Source organism: Acipenser ruthenus, chromosome 6, assembly GCF_902713425.1.
Source record: "Acipenser ruthenus chromosome 6, fAciRut3.2 maternal haplotype, whole genome shotgun sequence".
NCBI classification, from domain to species: Eukaryota; Metazoa; Chordata; class Actinopteri; order Acipenseriformes; family Acipenseridae; genus Acipenser; species Acipenser ruthenus.
The window spans coordinates 12,209,028-12,233,534 of NC_081194.1; the positions used below are offsets into that span (position 1 = coordinate 12,209,028).

Below are 24,507 nucleotides of genomic sequence, written 5' to 3' on the forward strand. Positions count from 1 at the left end.
CTGAAACTTAAAGGAACCGTGAAGGCTACTGCCCAGCCGGACCTTTAAGATAATTTTGTGTTTGTGATTTTGTTTTGTTTAAATATTTATTTTGCTCTGTGAGCACAGTGTTTTTCTATTTAAACATTTATTTTTGTTATTTAAAAATAAAACGGCGCGCAGCATCTTTTTGTCACTGCAGTACTTGCCTGGTGTCAGTGTTGTCTTCCACACGCCATCCAGCCACGTGTCACGAACACAAAATTATCTTAAAGGTCCGGCAGGTGGGCAGTAGCCTTCACGGTTCCTTTAAGTTTCAGTTTTGTTTTTAAATTTGCTCGCTCTCTCCTCTCGCTCTCTCCTCTCGCTCTCGTCCTCTGAACACCACACCACGAGCTGGGAAAACTGCAGGCTTATATACAGGTGACCATCTCCTGATTAGCAACAATTTAAACAATTAATTAACACGGGAGATGGTCACCTTCTGCACAAGGTTTTTAATTACTGTGGATGGGGCTTCCCATCCACGCTATTAAACAATACAAAAATAAAACAAACATTCGTCTACGCTGTCAATACATTTTTACCATCATATTTACACAATACAAACAAATACAACAATAATAATAATAATAATACTAATACAACAAAACAAATACCAAATAATAAATTGCACAGGGTACTCCATTCTAAAAATAAATAAAATGTACAGGGTCTGCGGAGTACTAACTTCAGTGTGAGTCATCTTAGACTGAGAATCAAACTCAAGATCTCCTGAGCCACAGGAACATCAATCCACCTTCAGGTCTTTCGATCCATCAATATTATTTGGGTTCTTGAATATACTTTTCATTTATGTGTGTGTGTGACAGAGACAGAATGATTCTTGGTGATAATTCTCCCTCCCGACCTGTGAGGTTGCAGTATAAAGGGAACAGAGCTTCATGGACTGGATGGTCTGACAATTCATTCCCAGGGTTAGGTGGAAGTCGGTCATCTAGAAAGGGGGCACAGCTGCAGTACATTAAGTCATCGCTCTAGAGGGAAAGTGATGTGGCAACCGCGGATTGGAGGAGAAACGATTGCACTCGCTAACCAAGGGGGCATGACTGAAGATATAAATAGGGGACGTGGCTAGGTGATCTGTTCCTTTGTTTATGGTTAAGAGAACGCTAAAGGACGAGCGAAATGTAACCGTGAGTGTTTAGACTTTGTTTGTTTTGTCGAGTCTAATTGCACTGCTTGTTATTTATTAGATGGCTAACACGATCCAGAGCTGTCGCTTAAGGCCAGCACAAACCTGGTCAGCACTGCACCATTGTTCACGGATTCATTGTATATTCACCACTTGCATGTTGGCACTCACTGTGGACTTGTGATCGTGTGTGTGTGTGTCTTGCGTGTGTTTAATAACTGTTTTTATAATTTTTGGGACTGTAACCCGTAGTTAAACAGTGCAATACACATTGCCTGGGATTACTCACAAAATACCGGGAATTACAAAAACTCCACTCCAAATAAAATATTGTTTAGATCTTGAAATCACTTGTTTGTTACTTGTGGACTGCATCACCTCTACACCTGCGCACTGCAAAGCACTTTGCCACAGTGTGATAAAATCTTAATCAGTTTTGAAACTGAAAAATAAGTATTTTTAGCTCATGTTGAAAGAAGGTTTCATAATCATTATTGGTTTTTCTAAGGTGAGCTGCTTCAGCATGGAATACAAATAGTAAAAAGGTCATACCAGGAAAATAGGACTAATATACCAATTCAGTACTGTCACTCCATTCTTCAATTAACAATGTTAGTTTACTTTATTTATTTATTTATTTATTGATTTATTGATTTATTTATTTATGTATTTAATCAGGAGATTTACCCATTGAGACAGAGGCCTCATTTACAAGGGGGTCCTGGAAAACAATAAAAGGACAATTACAAAGTACAAACAACACACAATACAAACATGTGTGGTTCAAACTTAATCAGCAGCATATAGAGCTCAAAGAATATAATAAATAAAACATATCTATTTGTTAATGTCGACTGAAGGAGAAGCATTGGCAAGAGGTTCTTAGCAATTCCCAAATACGGTCTTTAAAACCAGAGAAAGAAAGATTATCAAATTTCATCTTCATACTATGATGGAAACAATTCAGCGTCTTCGGGGGTTGATATGCAAAGATAATTCTCCCATACGTGTTCAAACCCTTGCAACAGCTAGTCCTTTCTACCAGAGTACACAAAGGAAGTACCAAGCCTTTAAAAATCGTAAACACAAAACAATACCAATGAAAAAGCCTCCAGGGAGAGCCAGCCTAGTTTTATGTACTTATGACAATGATGTTTCAAAGGAGAACACTCTAGAACAAGTCTGCAACATAAATTATACAGTTCATCTAATTTACAAACAAAATGGTAAATATAATCACCATAATCCCTTACAAAATAAAAAAATCATTCTGAAAACAGAATTTCTTGAGACTGTCGTAAAAAGACAAGTTGTGATAAATGTATTATACAAGCCCTTCTTTCTTCAAACAAAGATGAGCAAAGATTTCCATATGCAAAACCATCCTTACAATAATTCCTTACATTTACAGCAGCCATTCAAAAACAAGAATGGACAGCTGTTAAAATGATATATTATTCATGTGTGGATCAGTGTCGCTTACGGCTTGTTTGTGCTTTCAGCACCACATTTGGGGCACAAAGTACTTTATAATGCTAATTGGATTGCCACATTTCCACATTTTTGTAAAATATAGGAATCGTCTGATTGTGTTGGCTGGCCTAATGATGCATTTATTATGATATAACCTGATTGCATGCCTGTGCATTTGTTTAATCTACATTATGCTTTCTGTGTACTGTAGTTTAACATTCTATTCTAAAATATATAAATGCTTGTGACAGGAATGGACGTGTGGTGACATCAGGTCAGAATACAGGAACCAAAAACACAGACAGTACTGCAGTTCAAAAAGACGCTACGGCGCCGTTTATTTTAAATAATACAGAAATAAAATAAAAGGTTTAACACAAAACACTGTGCTCACAGAGCAAAATAAATAATTTAACAAAAACAACTCACAAACACAAACCAAAACAGACCTAAGGTCAAGCTGGGCAGTTGCCTTCACTGTTCCTTACTCTTTCATTTCAGTTTAATTTTCGTTCTCCAACTGCTCTCCCGTTCTCTCCTCTAGAAGGTTTTTAATTACTCCTGGCAGAGGACGAGTGACCAACCTCACCTCTCCCAGAACACGTTTAAATAAAACAAAACAATAACAAACGATACGCCGTCATATATATATATATATATATATATATATATATATATATATATATATATATATATTGTAACGGCCCGGCACTCACTCGGGTTCGTTGCCCCTTTAAAATTACGACCCAGCACACAAGAAATGGAGTTTTTAAGCGCTGTCGCGCTAATTTTTAATAAACACACAAAAATTAAACAAAACGAAACAAAACACCTAGCTCCGTTTTGAGCACTAACTAAACGTTTCATGCAGGTCCCTGACTAGCTCGCAGGACGGCTAAGCCGTTTACCTGTCATAAAAAACTAAAACCACACAGGTTTAACACAGCACTTACACTTTGACTGCTCGGAAGCAGAGCACCTCATCTGCCTCCTTCTACTCAGCAGCCCCGTGCAGCCAAGCTGCACGTCTCAAATACCCCGCGCCTGGCATTAATTTACAATAAATATCCGGTGCGGGTGATAATTAAACAATAAAACAATTGGTCAAAATAATAAAACAATTAAACAAAATGTGCATACGCACATGTTTTCTTCAGGGAGGACACAAACCCCCTCCCTGATGTGTTACACATCCTTCCCCTCAAGTGTGCAACACTGATCGGCCATTCCAAGGCCACCCCCTCCCCTAAAACACAACCACCCACCCTCGAGTCCACAAATGTCAATTTTCGCCCTCTTGCACGGGCGAGCTTGAGGGTGGGTCGGTTCCTCCGGCGCGTCCAAGAAGGGACCTTGAACCGGCGACATGGGACCCCACCGGGCTGACAGGGGCGACCGAAGCGACGGCCGGGGAACAGGCGGCTGCAGCAGCGGGCAGAGGTCTTCACCTGGGGACCGGCGCAGCGATGTCCGATCACCCAGGGGGAGCTTAGCGGCGAACAGGGGGAGCACTAGCGACGTCTGGCAGCAGCTCAGCGACGTCTGGGTGCTTGGGGAGAGCGGAGTAGGGAACCAGGGGCAGAACTGTGGCCGATGGTGCAGACTCCTGGGCTCCAGGCCAAGCGCAGGGAGGTCTAGGAAGACCGGCAGGGTGTCCAGGAGCAAGGGCCAAGGGACCGCACTGACCAGCGCCGGATCCTCTTCCGGTGTTGTGGGCTGGAGCTGTGGTGGAGGTGCGGTGCTCACCTCCTCTGGCTCCGGGACGGTCTCTTCCTCCTGTTCTCCCTGCCGCAGCTCCTCTGGTGCAGGCGATTCCGCGGTTTCTCTCGCCGGCACCGCCTCTTCTGCCTGCTCCCACTTTTGGAGCAGCAGCTCCAATTCTGTCGGCTCCCGTTCTTTTATTTCTAACGGGGGCCACCCAAACTCTCTCTCCCATCTCTCAGTCTGCTCTATTTGAGCAGCAGTATTGCGGTTGAGCATTGCAATTAATTCTTCGATACTCTCCATTTCGTTTTGGGTCGTAGGGGCGCCCACACTTTCTGCCACCATATGTAACGGCCCGGCACTCACTCGGGTTCGTTGCCCCTTTAAAATTACGACCCAGCACACAAGAAATGGAGTTTTTAAGCGCTGTCGCGCTAATTTTTAATAAACACACAAAAATTAAACAAAACGAAACAAAACACCTAGCTCCGTTTTGAGCACTAACTAAACGTTTCATGCAGGTCCCTGACTAGCTCGCAGGACGGCTAAGCCGTTTACCTGTCATAAAAAACTAAAACCACACAGGTTTAACACAGCACTTACACTTTGACTGCTCGGAAGCAGAGCACCTCATCTGCCTCCTTCTACTCAGCAGCCCCGTGCAGCCAAGCTGCACGTCTCAAATACCCCGCGCCTGGCATTAATTTACAATAAATATCCGGTGCGGGTGATAATTAAACAATAAAACAATTGGTCAAAATAATAAAACAATTAAACAAAATGTGCATACGCACATGTTTTCTTCAGGGAGGACACAAACCCCCTCCCTGATGTGTTACAATATATATATATATATATATATAAATCATAAAACAAACATAAAATAACACAGGGGCGGAGGGGGAGACCCTGTTCTAAAAATAAATAACAAATAAATGTACAGGGCTTTCTACCGCCCTGCTACAATGCTCCATCTCACTATGTGTCAGTTTCAATCACGATGAGCCAGACAGCAGAACTGACAGACTTTGATTGTATGGCTTGAATGGCATGAACTCCTGTATCCAAGTGATAATTGTGGGATGAGAAATTATTATGCATACCACCAGAACTTTAAGATTTTCCATGTCGAATCAGTGTTGTTTGGCCTGCCCATAGTGACCCTGCAGTGCACTCAATTGTACTATATACTCAGTTAGACCTGGTAGCTATAATAACTACATAGTATTCCTGGTATGCAACAATTCACAGTCCTGTTCAGCTGCTGATTCACTGTGTGACATTGGCTAAGTGTCCAACTCTGTGCACACTGTACCAATTTGTTATCATTATGACAATAATTGGCAATATGAAAGTTTATCAGTTAACAATTGGTTATTTCAGGGGCCGTGGAGGAGCAGTCCCACCTCCTCCACCAGGAAGAGGGGCCATCGCAGCAAGAGGAGTGCCTGTGAGCCGCGGATCACTGCCTGGTCTGCCAGCTGCCAGGGGAGTGCCAGCCCCACGTGCAAGGGGAGCTCCAGGTGCACCAGGGTACAGGCCAGCCCCACCTCCAGCAACCCACGACTCATACGAGGAATACGTAAGTGAAGAACCTGCTCAGTTGCACCTTTTTATAAAGCTATTGTTCTTTTTAAAATATTAAAAGGTGCTTCAAAAAATGTGTATTGTAAGACTTGAGTGTATGTAAAAAATGTTTTCTTGCTTTGTCAAATGAGTCCTCCATGTGGTTGGATAAGTGTGTCATGAGAACTGCTCCTGTTAGTGTCCTCAATATCTTTTAACCTTCACAGTGCTTAAGCACTTCAGGTTAGAGAAAAGCGTAAACTAACAAGGACAAGGTGTAATTGTGAGCAGATTCTTCAAATTCAGTACAATGGTCAGGAAGCAGCATTCTAGTGGCAAGTTAAAATCATTTAATTGAATAGGTATTTATACATGTGTTGATATATATTACACTGAGTTAAAAGAGCTTCTTAGGTTCTATGCTAAAAGGAGCGCAAAGCATCTCAGTGTTTTAATGCATCATTTCTTGCCTTATTCTACCTGAATACATTTTCAGAGTTTAAATGATAGCTGAGTATTTTCACCAATCTTCCACAATCTGTTTTAAGTGCAAAGCCCAGTTTTCCAGCAGAGTGTTGGGAGTTTGTTTATAGGTGGTGGGCAAGTTAATTTAGTATCTTGTTTTTTGACAACGTATCAAAGGAAGAAAATACGCACACAATGCATCAAGATTGTGGGTGCATGGCACAAAGTCATGCATGCTGTTCATTTATTTACAATGCCCCATTTTTATTTTGTTCAGCTAAACCTTGCCACACATTTGAACCTAGTAAACCAGACAATAATTCAAGAGAAAGGGCAGCTGTGTGGTTCTTAAGATTTATATATTTTTTTATTTTTAATAGAGATAGCTCCTTGGCTAGCAATGGGAAAACCTTTCACTATGGCAAATTGCTGTACAATTGCCCACTCCATCCCATGATTGGGGCAGTTTGCAATATGGTTCTTACATGTGTTCTGAGAAAATACAATCTGATCCAAATGATATAAAACAGAGGCTAGAAAGTAAGACTCTGCTAACTGTTGCTGAATGTATTGGTAACTGTTGGATTTTGTTCAGAGTCTACAGCAAAGCAAAACTCCACTCACAAAAAAGCTTATCGAGTCAGCAGGAAGTCTGGGGTAGGGAAATAAGCATGGCAGTACAGTACAGTAAAGACTCATCTCTTCAATTCACAAATTTGGCTAATTCCCGGTTAGGCCATGCTGGCAGTACTTTTACGTATACTATACTGTATAAAGGCCTTTCACAAATGCACTGTTTTCAGTATTTCACAAAGATTTGATCTCTACTTCCAATAACAAGGAAGCACTGTATTAAATGTACAGTACAGTATCTGTTTGGTAGACCCGAAATGCAATTTAGGAGATCTCTTGGTCAAGTTATCTGTCATGCAATTAAGCTTTAGCAGACAGCCAAAGCTTAGGAAGGCAGCCTAAACAGAAAAAAACTGCCAGTTCATTTCTCGTAAAAGGACAGAGCTTTTTTCCCCGCATGGTTACTGGAACACTGTTCAATGGTCCAAGATGGGCTTTAACGAGATGAAATGTCAAGAGGCTTGATCTGCTAATGGAGAAAGTGAATGTGAAAAAAGTTTTTTTTTTTTTTTTAAAGCTATTTTGGTGATATCAAACTCAATATTATATGGCAAGGTTTCTTAACCTTCTGGCATATTTGGGTTCTTAACAATAAATTGTTTATTGGCAGTTAGTGTAATTTTAATCTTTTATTAACGGACAGTAAACCATTTTTTGTTAATGAAGATACATCTCACCAGCTCTTTACATTTATATTTTTAGAGAGCAACTACATGTAGCTTCAAATATCATTGAATTATTATTACATTTTCCTTACAATGTTACGATGTTTTCATTCTTAAAGGTTCTGGGTTCTGTCGCTCCAATATTACATTATTATAACTTTTCTTAAAATCTCCACTTGCCTGTGCTTGCTTTGAGCTGGACTGGAGTTCTTAAATTCTAGCACAGATCAGCTGTCCGCATTCCCTTAAAGTCATATGATAATATGGCTTTTCAACATTGACAGATGATTTAAGCACCCATGAAATTTTATTCCGACTGCTCAGCACACAAGGAGGCATCTGGAACCTGCTCATAACACTATGAATAGAGCCTTTTGTTCATTATTCTTTGTGTCTTTTTACATTTGGTATACTGTAAATGCTTGAACTATGCCACAATCAAAGCTGTAAGTGTCTTAATTTAAAGTTTGGGCATAGTGATGACTACAAAAAATCACTTTGCTCTTGACATTAAAGTTGACATTAACCTTGCTTTTGTTCTGTCACTAATGGGAAACAAATGGTAAACTTGTTTTAGGTTATATATTGTGGTGAAGTAATAAAACAGCCTTTGTGAATGACACTGGAGTTAAGTACACAAAAAAAGGATGGAGTTTACAAAGCATGTTTACAGGGGAAGGACAGCCGGAGACATGAAGGGAATTACGACGGTGCAGCATTTAGTGCTCATAAACTGCAACCTTAAATCAGCTTAACTGATAGGCAGCAATATATTTTGAAAAAAAAACATGTGAATTTATTTAACCATTGTACTTTTATAACTGCAATACAAAGTCCCATATTTATATGTATATAAAAAATGTAAGTTAAGTCCTAACAGTGAGTATTGCTAAGCATGCATTGTCGTGTTTTAAACTGACTGAAGCATCATTTGTAATGTAAGCAATATCAAGTGATTTGTAGTATAAATACAAATCCTAACTGGAGGTAAGACGACAGTAGTGCTTGCTGCCCCGTTGTTGAGTGACTCCGCCGGCTGTCATTCACTCGTTTTGGGCAAAAAAACAAAAAAAACAAAAAAAACAACAGTCAGTCAGCCGTGTGTTCCTCTGGCTGCCTTGGCCCACACACCTCTCCCTTCTGCTCTGTTCTTTTTAAACTGACTGAGCTCTCGCCCACCGCAGCTTCAGCCTGTGTGTCTCCCCTGGTGCATATTGCGCACTGACCAGGTGGCTGACTACACATTGCATTAGCTGCCCGCCCCGGTGCTTCAGTACCTCAGTGCACGCTCAGGCCTTGGTTCTTTGGTGCCTCGGTGCGCACGGTGCTCAGTGCACACCTGTCTGCCGCAGCTTCGGCCTGTGTGTCTCCCCTGGTGCATGCTGCGTGCTGACCAGGTGGCTGACTACATGCGTTTGGGTAGGCATCGCTGCATTAGCTGCCCCCCCCCCCCAGTGCTTCGGTACCTCAGTGCACATTCAGCCCTTGGTACTTCGGTGCCTTAGTGCACACGGTGCTCGGTGCGCACGGTACTTCAGTGCCTCGGTGCTCGGTGCACTCGGTGCTCATGCACCGAGTGCACCGAGCACTCCATGCACACGGTGCTCGGTGCCCGTGGTGCTTCGGTGCCTCGGTGCACATAGTGCCTCGGTGCTCTCGTCCGCCGCGGCTTCGGCCTGTGTGTCTCCCCTGGTGCATGCTGTGCACTGACCAGGTGTGTGACTACACGCGGTTAGGGTAGGCACCACTGCATTAGCTGCCCCCCGGCGTTTCAGTGCCTCATGCACATAGCGCCTCTGTGTTTGGTGCACGCGGCATGCCTCGATGCCCTCTGCCTGTAGACGGTGCTCCACTCCGCTGTAGGCTACGCAAAGCCCTGGTTGTGTGACTGCACGCAGTCCAGGCTAGACACCCTTGTCCAGTTGCTGTGATCGAGCCTGTGTGAAACAGCTCTCTCTCGAGTTTTCTGGAGTTCCCCTGCAATTTATTGCTGGAAGCCGGCTTGCCACTTCCCTGGAATCAGAAACTGCCCCGCCCCACTGTTGAGTTGACTCCACTGAATTGTCTCTGCCCGCCCTCTCGGTGCAGTTTAAAAATCAGTTACCTGTGTTGCCGTGGTGACTGTTCTTTTTACCTTCACAGCTTTGCTGTTGTGTGCATGTATGTGTTTTTTTTTTATTTTACTGGCTTGCAGTTTAAAAAAAAAAGAGAGAAAATAAGCATGATTCCTCCCCCGGGACCCTGCTGCGCCCTGCTGTTGAGTTGAATCTGCTGGCTTGTTTCAGCCCGCCTACTTAGTGCGCTTGGTAGTAACAATAATAATACCATTTTAGAGCTCACCCGCCTGGCGTGGTGACTGTTGTTCTCCCATATCTCAATTGCTGTGTGTGTGAGCCTCTATTTTCTTTTCCTATTATTTCTTTTCCTATTACACGCCGTTCCTATTACACGCAGCTCCTTGAGCCTGTGCTCCACTCTGGTATAAGCTACACGCTGCCCCGTTGTGTGACTGCACGCGGTCCAGAACGCGGTGCAGCACCATGCTCTTCCTTGACTGCTCTCCTGATCGCCTACCGCAGCCACTTGAGCCTGCCACTACCTCTGCCACCAGAGGGAAACTACCTGTTGCTCACGCCTCCACCACAAGAGGAGCTGGAGCTACCTCCCAAGGGTCAGCTCCTGCTGTCGCCTCCCAAGGGTCAGCTTCTGTCGTCGCCTCCCGAGAGACCTCTCCTGCACTTGTTTGTTCAAGTATTTAATTTAATTTAATAAACACGTGCAACAGCACTTCATACCCCATACTACTGTGTCTTCCTAGTCAGACGTTACCACCAAGCATATCCGTGAAAGGGAGACACTACTGTAACTGCCAAGTTGTGCCAACATGTTTCAAAGAGATCATTAGATAAAGCTTGTACTCTCTATTTGTTGCAATACATTATACAGATGCAATTTAAAGAATGCACACGTGAGTAATTATAACTAGGGCTTCTGTTTTTCGGGTTTTATTAATTGTATTTTTCGGTGCTTATTTTTAGCTATTTTCAAGTTTTATCTAAATCGTTTTTTATCGGGGCTTTCGTTTTTGATATACCGTATGAAATTCGTGTTTTCGGTTACTTTCCAATGCTTGAGCTTTTTTGTTTTTTTTGTGTGTGTCAAAATATGTATAGTAACTCGACAATATTTGCACACTTAAGTTGTACCTTCTTTCCATTGCTGTCTTCCACAACGAAATCCCTATGGTCACGGGCACATTCTTCTGGGGTTTTTGTGTGTAGGCATTTATGTTCATTTCACCACAATTCTGTTTTAAATCCTCCGTATCTTAACTGTAATACAGCTTTAAATCCTGCTAACAAGCCTCCATCCTGATTGTAATCTCATTTTAAATCTTGCAAGCTGAGTCTCCAATAGAAATGCAGGAATGTGCTGTCACTCAGGTTTAAAGTATTCAGAACAAATCAATGATAGATACAAGTCAGGAAGGTGGGACATTGCCCAGCAGCACTGGGAAATGTATTTGTAATAGGTTTTTTTTAATGGGAAAAGGGTAAAGTCAGCATGAATAGATTAACCATTTCCACAGTTTTTCCGGTGTTTTCTGGGGTTTATTGGCTATCCACCGATTTATTTTTTTTTTGTATCGGGAATGTTTTATCTTTAGTACTGTATGGCCATAAATGGCTTACCTGTGTCATATTGGTTAATGGTCCTACATTCGATGTATTTGAAAATTACTATTTTGGCAAATATTGAGATTCTTCTAAAGGTAATTTAATTTTGATAGACAACCTCTTAATCCCTTGTATGAACCAGACTTTGCCACTTTCATGCTTCATTTTTTTTTTTTTTAAGTTGAGCAGAATTATTTTAAATGAAATAACGTGTTGTAGGTGGTGAAGTTCCTGTGGTGCCATAGAAGGGAATTAATTAAAGAGAGGCACCATACTTTGTGACTGAGGAAAAAAAACAGATACAGGACTATTTTAAAACAGCTAAAATAAAAATGTAGGATGTATATTGTTATGTTGGCAATCAGGGGTGTCTGACTTGTTACAGTGACAAGCTATTTGATATCAGATATGTTTTTTGAGCAACATATTTGAGCAGAGTTAAAAAAAAAAAAAAATCTAAAATTGACAAGTAATAGGATTACTTTCCAGGGCCAAATGTAACTTGGAGATTACTTTTTGTTACATCAGTTGGAAATATTTCTGCTGTTGGTAGAAGCACCTGTGTCCAAATAACTTTCTACATCTCTGGATGAAAAAAAAACCTGTCGTGCTGATGCCCATATAGGGGCTCCTTTTTGTTTCGCCTGTCTGTCTGTCCCAGGTACCTTAAATGATTAATGACTGAGAAGGTAATGCCGAAATCTTACATAATTCATATCCGGGAGGAGATTAGTTGTTTTGTGATTAATGTGAGAGATTATCAGGCAGTTTTGTCTGGATAGGATTTATATCTACTGTACATGCAGTTGAAGATGGTGGACACTGTTAGTTTTTCAGCAGTTTTGCTGAAAGTACAAAATGGTAAATTCTGCAAACACATTTAAGTGCAAGAGAACCTTTTTTTTTATACATCATAATTAAAAATCCTGCTAGTCAATAGAAGAAGTCACTATTGTCTTTCAAGTTGTTCGTTATTGCTAGTATTATCACGTTACATTTTGTATTCATTTGAGAAAAAAATGACTTTGCACTTGCTTCAAAAGTAAGGCCTAAAGTAATAATATACATTTTGGTGTTATCAGTCACATCTATGCATTCCAGAAGCTGAATTTGTTTGTAAACACAAAGCTATTGGGTACTATATGATAACTCTACTATATAGAAGAAATTTTAAGGTCATTAAGGTCAACATTTTTCTTTTTGAAAAGGATTCAATGCATAACTCCCACTGATTTATATTCATCAAAAAATTATTTGTTTGTTAAAAGCATGGTGATCAAACAAACAACGCGTTAGGTGTTGAACATGTTTTAACTTTTTTAAGATATTACCTAAGCAAACAGTGCCACCAGATAGACTGTTTTCTGCAAGGATATTGCCTGGACAACACTATTTAATTTCCATTTCCACTTAAAATCCTTGTAAAATAACAATGGGGGGATTTAAAACAAATTTTATTGGTGGGGTTGCGACTACTGTGTGTTTTCTCCTAGTCCTACTAATCAAAATGACATTCTACTTGTTCGTATTTACGAACTGACTGGTTTAGAAAAAACTGCTATGGGACTACACCTGTTATGTGTGCCCTTTCATCTTAACCTGGCTCTTGAACAAACACTATTGGCGCTTGGGGAAAATCCTGCTTCAGGTGCTCCAAAAAAGACGGTATTGCTAGAGAATAGTTTACAGCTTTTAAGAATTACACTTACATCTGTAATTGCTTTTTAACAATGGGTTTGGTTTCACACTGGAGATTACAGTTCTGGAGGTTATGTAATTATGTAAATGTGATTTTCACAGCTAGCCATGCATAACTCCCAGGTTACACAGCAAGAGCAGTCACTCGATTTAACATTTTGTTACTGTATGTTTACAAATACCAGTGTGCCATTTTTTAAAACCTAATTTACTATGACCTTCAGTTTCATGTTAGAATACACATGGGATTTGAAGACATGGACACATTTACATAAAATACCTTTAGTTTCAAGATAATAATAGTTAACGGTTTTTAAAAAGGTTAAAGAAGAAAAATAAGGCTAGCTGTCTGCACTTTTACAAAACACAAGCATTTTATGTTGTTTTGTTTTTTAAATCTCTGTAATAATCTTTTCTTTCAGCTATCAAAATATAGAATCAATAGTCAAGGTTGCCATGAGCTATAATTAAGAATCTCAATCCTTTCTTTGAGATATCTGCACTTTTAAATCAAATAGAGTCTTCCTATTGTAGTCTCCACGAAAGCATTGTGTTCCTCTTCAACAGCCTATTGCTATTTTTAGACTGGTCTTGGCAAATCAGAGTGCTTCGTTTATCAACGTATTTTATAAAATGTGGGTAATGCTTCACATGTTCCAATATGCTCTAATACTGATAAAGGAAAACAATAGCCAATTCATTACAAAGGTATAAAATGCCTACACAAAAGAAAGCCTATACAAAAAGAAATTGCCAGCACAAGAACTGGGGAATTCCATTGAGCCAAAAACATGGACTTTATCTGTTTTAGTGGTTTTATACAATTTAATAAACATATTATTAATTCAGATATTAATAGTTAAAGGTTAGTTGAATAAACATATGATTTCCATTTTTTTTTTTGTTTCTGTACCATCTGATACATAAGAATGTGTGTATATACACATACTGTGAGTGTGGGTCGCAGTGACCTATTTGTTCATGTTACTGAAATTCTGAATATACATTTTTGAGCATACAGTGGATGTATGTTAAGGTGACTTATTTTCATGGTGCTGTACAGGAGTTATCTTTTATTCTGTATTTATTGCAGTTGTGGGGGATGTATGTCTTTAACATACCAGTACTTGTTCCTTATGTTATTTACATGTCTATTATTAAACCCTCCAAGGAGCAGGAAGTACATAGTTATGTAAATTTCATGAATATAACGACGCACTCAATTATCTATTTGGCATTTGCTTTTTTCTGTGATAATATAATAGGTATATATTACATAAGAGATAATACCTATGTATGTCGTTGAAAACTAAAAAAAGTCTACATCTAAAGCACACCCTCCTGCAATCTCAAAATGTACAGCTTTTCAGCAGTTCTACTCATTATTGTTTAATTAAGTAGTTTTAGTTTAACACCATTACTTTGAGGCACACATTTTAATTTACTTGCAGTGCACAGTGTAATTTAGGGGTTTATAAATGTGCATGTTGTAATAGAATCCGTCCAGTTATACATAGCATTGAATAATTACCTCTGGGATTTTCAATCGGCAAAGATTTTTCTCATTCAAACTGGGGCAAATTATAAGCTGATTTATAAGGCCTGGTAACTAAAAATAGAGTGGGACTGAGACATGTAATTTTTATAAGAACTCAAGAAATGCCAGTTACCTGCCTGTGTCTGACTTATCCAAACAGCCTGTGTTGAAATCTAGTTGCCAGGTTACTGTATGTTATTGGCCACTGAGGCTGAAGATAATGTGGTAGTAGCCATGCACAGCTTTCTTTTTATGTCCTGAAAACCATATTATTTGCCAACCTGAATCTACGAAGACACTGGACTTCATACAGTACTTCCCCCCCCATGACCAATCAAGTCTGATTCACATACTCTCTGAGCAAGCATCTAACAAACCCCTGCTTTCTCCTTCATCTGAGCTTTGTTACCCCATGACAGTGATCAAACTCACAGCCTTAGGATTCAAAGGCTTGTATGCTTAATATACAATATGCCAACTGATTGATATGTCCACACAGACTGCATAAGTGAATAATGTAGGGCATGTATTTATGTGTTTTATTTTTACAGCTGTTTCTTGTAGAATTGTAGCTACTGTATAAAGGTACCATTTCACTGTCTCAAAATAACAATTGTCAGTTAAGTAAATTACATATAATACATGGGACTGCATGTTAGATTGATAACTAGAAATTACTGTACCATTGTCCTGCAGACTGTAATATTTTTTTTCCTGTTTAAAATATGCTAAGACATAAAATGGCTTGCTATGGATAAGTACATATTGTCCATGGATATTAAAGCTCCATGGGCACCTTCATTTCCTTTTCACTTGTTCAATAGAGCTGCAGTTGATTGGTTTTCCAAATGAGTGTTCAAATATAAAGATCTTGCTTCATTAAGTAGGGGCTGCACTTCTTATGCACAGCGGATTATAAGTCCGTGTAAAGGCTAGTGAGGTGAAAAGCCAAGGCCTTGTAAACAAACCAGTACATTTAAAAGAAAAGTCAGCACTACATTACACTACACAGCAAAGAACTAAGGGCCCGAGTCACAAGGTCAGTCTGTGTGCTTGAGTTAGCATAATTAACATGTTTTCTTAATAGCTCTTTGTGAACGCAGTTGGGGTGTTCCTGTGTTAATTATATAATCAGGTGTAATCCACAAAGGTGTAGGACACTTGTTAGCACCTTTTCAATTGACTGTTATTAAAACAGAGACATCAGCATTTAAGAAATGAGGCATTATCCTAGCCTTATACACGGGAGGTAGGAAGGTGCCTGCCATTCTTTGGTTACGGAGAAGGCATCAGAGAGCAAGAATTAAGCAGGGGAAATCCCATCTGCCCCATATCGGCCCCTGAACAAATGTAGACAATTTACCATGTTTGTTAAAAGGTTTTACCTCACATAGTTGGAAATACTAGAATTATGCAAGGAGCTTAGACCCAAATTGGAATCTACTACCAGCCTGCAATATCTATTGAGGCTAAGGTTTTATCAGGAAGTTTTAGTAGCAGTTACAGTGCTGCATTTTCAGTAATTTTACAGCATTTGTTTATGGTAACAGAATATAAAAATATACCGGTATATGTACTATTTCACAACACAATAAAGAAGTTCATTTTACAAAACGAGTAGCAAGAAATTATACGTTTTGAAATAGTTCAATTTTCCTTTCACAAAAATGCTCAAAATTGCACTTGAAATATGGTCCAATTTGTAACATTTCAGAAGTGTAATAATTTTATTTTTGAATAGTCTGGTGTGTATTTCAATTTGAAATGTAATTTTTTTTTTTTTTAACGTACATTTTTGTAGCATTGGGTTAAATTACATTAGATATCTAAAGTGAAAGCGATGGCATTTTTTGGCCCTGAAACTATTTTCAGAGTTGGAAACATTCAGATACAGTTCTCAACATCACAGTGCTAGTGTAATTATTATGTTTAATATTCAAGCTGTGCTCTGGTTGGAAAATGACATTTCTTGAATCGCTTTACGCCAGGATACTAGGTAATTTCCCCTGCTCTTCTAATAGTGTTGTGAAATCATTAAAATGCAATAGAAGACAGGGACTGAGCCTAAATATAAATTTCTATTAAGATTTGCAACACATTTGTTTGGTTCTGATTCAGGACAACTTTACATACATCTGGGGAAAGAGGGTCTAGACAGGGAAGATCAATGTTTAGTTGAATTATAAATTGTTGCAGTTATTTGAGCACAAGCAAATATAATAGATCCATTTAATTTTAAGTAACTAGCTAACAAAATAGTTCCATATTTTTTTTTCCTCCATGCACATCCATTCTGTATATACAGTTATGGACAAAAGTTTTACAACACCCTATAGAATTAACTCATTTTGCTTCATAAAGTCGAATGAAACCTGCTGAATAATGTTACTTTAACATATTGAATTACATACAGCTTTGTAGTTTTCCATATACCTTACGAAAAATCTAATATGAAATACTGTACTACTATTATGGCTTTTTGAAGACTTTTGCGATATCATTTTGTAGTTTCTTTGATTACATAATGTTAAATAAAAGATCTAAAGGATGTTCATAGTATAGTTTTTTTTTTTTTAATCGTGTCTTAATCGTGTCCAAAGATTCATAGCTGTAGGTCTCAAATGTGCATCATGAAACACTGTACTATGCTAGGTTAAAGAAATCTCTGTTTGCAAACCATGCTTTTAAACTGTACTTACTGGTTCATTTTCCTGTCAATAACCAATCGTCTGCTTCCCTATTGACTGACATGCTTTGACTGACATGATTTGACCAAGAAGACACTGCTGGTGTGAAATGACGAAAGAGGTGATGAGGTAACAGACTTCCTTGAAGGCAAGGCAAGCAAACTTTTAAAAAAATGCATATTTGATATCTATGGAGCTAAATAAAGTGCAAAACAGCTAAGATTTATGGAATTATTTTGTTAGCTACAATTACTTTAAACAGCAATGTGCTTGATATATGTTTTCATTTGTTTTAATAGGCATAGTTTTAATAGGCACAATTGTAACAGCGGGAGCACACGCTGTAGTATTGTACCAGGTGGACCAAATGGAAAAAGATTTATTTTGCCTATGGAAGCAACATATAAGACATTGTAAAATCTAATTTTAAGCCTGTTGCAAACAATAAAACATTCCATTTGAGACAAAATCATAAAATGTAATACTGTGTCTTAGATGCCTTAAGGTCACACTTGGAGAAAATATAACACAGACATAATAGCTTTTCTGTAAGATTTCAAAATTGGCATGCAGAGATACAGTTTTGATTGCAACTTGTGCACAGCATATACCAGAGAATCTTATGAAATGGGGTACATATTTCAACTCTGCTCACCCAGATTAAACCTGTTTTTAAATGTATGTTGAAACCAGTATGGTGTGGGCTTAAAAATCACCTTAGTTTACCAGACACCATAGTTCAGGAGAATATTACAATGGAATTAGCACCAATTACTGTAGATGTCTAGTTAATACAACGCATATGATAATATACGTTGTGTTATCTGATTCAAACATTCAAAATCCTAAAAGGTATAGACAATGTCGACCCAGGGGACTTTTTTGACCTGAAAAAAGAAACAAGGACCAGGGGTCACAAATGGAGATTAGATAAAGGGGCATTCAGAACAGAAAATAGGAGGCACTTTTTTACACAGAGAATTGTGAGGGTCTGGAACCAGCTCCCCAGTAATGTTGTTGAAGCTGACACCCTGGGATCATTCAGGAAGCTGCTTGATGAGATTCTGGGATCAATAAGCTACTAACAACCAAACGAGCAAGATGGGCTGAATGGCCTCCTCTCGTTTGTAAACATTCTTATGTTCTTAATACATTTTCATAGATAATCCATGTTATTTGTGCTTATGATGCGTTATAGCAAAACAACCCAATGACCAACAATGCACCAGGACTAATTTAGCAGGGGAACCCTCCCAATTATTAACATGACATTGCGCTCCCAGGTTGGCTGATGTATTCCTACACCAAGTGAACCTGACAGCCTAGTCCCCAGTTGAGAACTAGCTACAACTGCGCTGCCCAAACGCACAACTGTAAACAGTATAGGGGGTACCCCCAGCGATCCAGATAAGCTGCGTACCTGCAGTTTTTACGCATTAAATAATCCGAAATACGCACTAAATTAAAATTTAATGCGTAAAAATACGCATAGCAATTTTGCTGCACAGCTTGTCTACCTCCCTCCCACCTCCCCTAAAACTTCCACTAACAACTACGATGTGGCAGTTGCGGATTGGAGGGGCGGCTGCACTCATTTACCAAGGGGGCATGTGTGACGACATAAAAGGGGACGGAAAGACGCAATCTGTTCCTTCGCTTTGGTTTGTGAGATTGAACCTGAAAGGACCCATGAGAGAACCAGTGATAGAAAGTATAGTGAGTGTTGTGTTAGTTTGTCTATAATTGTTCTTGTTGTTATTATTAGACAGCTAACATGTTCCAGAGCTGTCGCCAAGGGCCAGCACAAAACCCGGAACAGCACTGCACTACTGTCACTTATAAAGTTGTATCACCCACCACAAGCACTACTGCAGGCACCCAGGACTGGTGACCGTTATTATTTACTCCATGCACTACACATTGTTGTGTATTGCTGGGGATTATTATTTGGTCACCAGACCTGGATGTAAAATAAACCATTTCCAAACTGGATTACAAACCTGTCTGTCTGTTTAATTACGCACTGCATCACTCCTGCGCCTGTACACAACCAACCACTTTGCCACAGTAAGTTAACCCCAGACCCAAAACCTTATCTGGAGCGCTGGGTACCCCTCTTAAACATTACACTAATATTTTAATTAGATTTATACTTACTTATATTTTAATTAGATTTATACTTACTTATATTTTAATTAGATTTATACTTACTGTGCCACCAATACCTGGTTCTAACATATTCTATACAATTGCACATGTATTTGCATATTCACTTTTCTATGTGCTTATACTGTAGTTATTAATGTTCAGCAACTGAGCACTGTCAGCTTTGGTCTGGTATTTAATTAATTATTATTACAATTGCTGACCACTAAACAGTTTTTTTTCTCTGCACAAATGATATTTAATATTTTTGTTCTATGCTTCACTCCAGTTAAAACTTGAGAGGGCTTCTTTTCTTGGCAACAACAGAAACTCAAAGACTACAGTAACTATGGAAACAATACCTTTATAGAGAATATGACAATAATGGCCTGGAATTTCTACTTTTCCTTAATTAAGTTATTTAAGCTGCTCCATTTAAGTTATAATTTGCTCCATATACATCACTTGGTTTTGTAACAAAGCCCATTTAAATCAAGTTTTCAGTTCACAAAAACCTTTTTGCAAACTGTTTGAGAGGGTTTATATTAATATTTATCTTTCTTTCAGTATTTCCCAGTTCAAGGGACATGTCATAGTAAGCTAAATGTAAGTTAAGAGTAAAAGGAAAACATGGAGCCAGGATAATTACAGCAAGTGATATTAAAGAATATGGCCATACTATACAACGTTTAATTTAATAATAAATCGTGATTGAACAGTCAATGACAAAATAGTTATGTATAATGTTTTGCTGCATAGAAACACCTCAGTTGTATTACAGTATATCCACTAAGAGAAGCACCCAGTTTTAACTCATACTCTGCAGAAAGACAGCAATGCTCCCTGTTGTGCTTTCCCTGATTCCTTTTGCTTAAATTTGTACTTTTTTCATGATGCCCTAAGGGGTTTTAATTGTTTAATTGTTGTACCGATACATTTGAGCCAATAAAAAGACTATCGGTAAACAATTAAGTTTTAGGTGTGTACATTTTATTTTATCCAGTCTGTCATTATTACAAATGGCTGCAGTAAACCAGTAATATTAATCAGTTAAAAGTTGGGAATGAGTTCAAATCCAGTTTTAACTAAAGTAATTCGATCTGGCTATGAAGGGTCATATTCTAAAGTACTATTCGCACGTGACTGAAAAACAGGAGGTCCAGATGCCCTGTAAAACAAGCGGAGGACCGCTGGAAAAATGATCTGTGGTAATCCAAAATGGACGATTCACACAAGACTAAATTTCACTGATCAGTAAAAATTCCGAAGTCAACTGAAAATCTGGTGCTTTTTAGTCCAGTGCGAATAGTACTTAAGTCAACCTTCAGCCTTTGTAGAAAGTACACCAGGCCGAAGTTTGGCAATCTTGTGAAGTCCATAGAAATGTTTTCCTGGTTCCTAAAAAGTGATTTAAAACAAAATCAGGATTTTAATGTGCCCAAAGAGCAACTAAATAGCTGTTAACTACATGGCTTTTAATACCAGAATGAACACTTGTTTCTTGTGAAATTCTAGGACAATAAAAAATATTGGTAATGTTTTTTAAACATGCCCACCCTGTGTACTGTAAATGTTAATATGCTGTAAAACATTGAATATTGGAAGGGGTGTACTGTATACTTTACTTAATGCAGAAGCCTGCGATACTTGCTTTTAAACAGCGCTGTCTGAGTTGTGAACTGCGCCAGTCCTGAAAAAATTCATCTTTGAAGGTAACAGATGAAAAAGGGAAAAGTGTTTAATAATGTTTCATTGATTGTTTGTTAAGCTGACAGATAAGTAAATACTTATAATATATAATTTCCAATTGAATCCTAGATGGTATCTGAATTTTAACACCCACCACAGCCGCTGGAGGATGCAGGATAAAAAGGGTTTACAGACACAGGGTTACAGGGATTTGATATTCCCTGCATGTAAATGTGTGAGCATGCATGGTCATTTCCAATAAGCCTTCCATTAATCACTATTCAGGGGTGGGAAGACAGTCTCTTTTAGGCACTGCATTAATGGCCCTGCTATCTTTGGCAAGGGCCCTTGGATCTTAATTGTCTACAAGGCAGTTCTAGGCCCAGTTCACACAATTCTAGCCCTAGTTCATTTCAATCCCTACACATACACCAAGTTTCCTGAAGATCCATCTCCAGTTACTGTATGTTTTGCTTCATCAACAAGGAAAACAGGGAGAATGAAAACAAATAGACCTTTTCATTTTTCGACTGCTTATTTCTCCTAATCTGTCTAACATAATTTTGTCTTGTATCTGTTGTTAGAGAGTCTTGGTCTGTACAGAAACATAAGTAGAACACATTAAAATAACTGAAACACTGTGCTGATACCCTAGTTTTCATGGTAGTTACTGAATTTTTATAAATTGGCAGGAGTAACTTCCATGACTCACAATGCAGGATTCAAACATGATTCTAAAAAGTATTTTCTCTAAACATCCTTGGTTTAGCTTATCTCAGAAAAATGTGGACGTATTTGTTCATCCTTTATGTTTTATTAATAATATACAGTCTGGGTGATGAATTGTATTAGCTTAGTTTAAACATTGTTTTAAACCTATGAAACCCTATTGTCTGGGGACCCATTAGGTCTTTTTTAATATACTTAAACTAATACAGTGTAATTTTCAATACCAAATTGGATTTCGGTGGCCACAAACTCATAATGTATTAATGTTTATAAAGATACAAATAAAGACAAGGCAAATTGGATAACCCTATTAAAGGCAGAAACTGTGCTGAAAATGGCTTATAAAATCTCGGTTGTGAGCAGTATCCTACACTTTCAAATGTATGTTAAGGTTAATGTAAAATTGACTGAACAGCAATAAGATTGTGTAGGAAGTGCAGTCCATAGAAATCAGTAAACTGAGTTACTGCTGCTGCAAAACAGCAGCACAGATTGGAATCAGATATTTTTTATATTATTTGCTTGTTCATTTTTGTAAAACAAGGAATATGTGTACTGTAATACTTGCTATATCACGACTCTGTTGGTAACATGTATTATTATTATTATTATTATTAATATTATTATTATTGTGCTTTGTGTTTAAAATGCATTGTATTCCTAAGTCCAAAAAGGGTGTAATGTTGTGTTGTATATACGATTAAGATTAAATGTCTAGCTATCGTAGCTTCAAGGAAAATAATATCTTTTCTCCAGAAATGAATTATCGTTTTTGTAGTAAATCTCAACCCCTTTAATTGACTAGCCATAAAATAAAGCATTTGCTGGGATTCAAATGATGGCCTCAGGAACAAATATAGCAGGAGCAGATTAAATGGAAAAAGAAGACAAACATTGTGTCATTAGTATGGTTTCAGTCAATGCAATTTGAACTGTCTTCGGTCAGTTTCAGAGTTTATTGCAGGCTTACAGCAGGAGTTTGTTTGAAGCAGCATTCCTGTATTGACTTCCATGAAAACAATTGTCTTTGTAACATCTGTCAATATTTGGAGTGAAACATGTATTGGAATTATCCCACCTACTGTGCACAGAGCTTTTATTAATGGGAGGGATGAGGGAGGGCCTGTGGAATTAATAATTGATTTTCTAAATGCTAAAGCACAAAATAATTAGTCATTTGTAAAGTTGTGTAATACAATAGTTTTCAGATTGCATCTAAAAAAAAAAAACATTACTGTTTTTGTTGGGTTTTTTTGTGAGATGCATTTCATATATTTATTTACAATGTATATTCTTTCTACTAGGGATATGATGATGGATATGATGGGGAATATGATAATCAGACATATGACACATATGACAAAAGTTATGGCAGCCAGACTCAAAGGTAATCTTCTCACTTTAAGGAACTGAATACAAAATAGCATAATGCATGTTTTCCCTACATGAAAAGGTTCTCATGTGTGTATAAATCAACTACCACTATTGTGATGAAAAATATATTTCACTGTTTTAATGTTAAAAGCAAACCATAATAATATTATTCTGTTTAAAGTGCATTAGTTACATTTTAACAACTATTCTAACAATTAAAGAGTATTGGTTTCTGTATTGGTAAGGCCAGAAGATGACTAGAACATAAGAACCGGCTTCTAGTAGCACTTTATCATGATGGCTCTTAAATGGTCTCAGTGACTCAGTAGGAACAATATGGATTGATAACCTATTCTCCTCCCCTCTGAATTGAGTATGTCACCATTCAATTGATCATGCATTTCCAGCATTACATCCCTGAACTCCAGTCTACATTCAGTCAAAATAGGCTTTTCTATCATGATAAACAACTGTTTTAGATGTTGGTTGACTTTTCTAATAGACTTCATGTGATCATGTCGTGATCATTCTTTCCAGATGGTTCCACTATCTTTATTTTTTTCTATCCATTATTGGTTAGTTGAGAATACTAAGTCAAGATAAGCGCCTTTTCTCATTGGAGCACTTACGAATTGTTAAAAAGCATTCATTTGTCTGGAAAATTACAGCATATTACAGATACAGTACAATATTACCAAAATTATGGAACATTACTAAAGCCTATAATGGGTGATCTTTTGATTTCAATCAATTATGCCATCCAAAAAAAAACATTCTTAATTTTAATGTTAATGTCCTGCTGCATAATTTAAATTCGTGTTCAGTGCTGCAACCAGCCATTCTATATGAACATTAGGCCTTTTATATTGTAGATCAGCAACAGTCAATTCTGTTTATATATGTATAAATAAACATACAACCAATGTTGAAGTATGCCTACCCTGAGTTAGATAGGCTGTTAAAATTAGCTTTAACAATGCTGGCAGCCTAAGGTTGTTACATTATGGGACAAGATGAAGTTGGAAGTTCATTCTCTGCATTACAGAACCGTGTCCAGGCTCTCGGTCTTCTACAACATCATGACTGACTTAGTACCTCTAGAAATGCCAATCCAAAAGCTGCGTGCACACAATACCACAGGAACTCAATCAACCCTACTAAAAGTAAAGGAAAGACTGGGTCTGTGCTGTTTCAGTAGCTGAGTAAAAACGTGGTTAGGTTTCTTGAGCAGTATGAATAGTATGACTGGTTCATGGGCGTTTAATTAGTGTCTTTAATGCAATGTTAAAAG

General features: G+C 38.2%; 1 protein-coding gene across 2 annotated transcripts in view; it reads left to right on the plus strand.

The window, feature by feature from the left end:
- The window catches only part of khdrbs2 (KH domain containing, RNA binding, signal transduction associated 2), a 119,412-nt gene that overhangs the window by 89,931 nt on the left and 4,974 nt on the right, over positions 1 to 24,507 (plus strand). For both annotated transcript variants that reach the window (XM_034019210.3, XM_059025016.1), the window contains 2 exons: positions 5,735 to 5,933; positions 23,147 to 23,229. In XM_034019210.3, the coding sequence (XP_033875101.1) occupies positions 5,735 to 5,933; positions 23,147 to 23,229 (282 nt within the window). The remainder of the gene's footprint in view (positions 1 to 5,734; positions 5,934 to 23,146; positions 23,230 to 24,507) is intronic.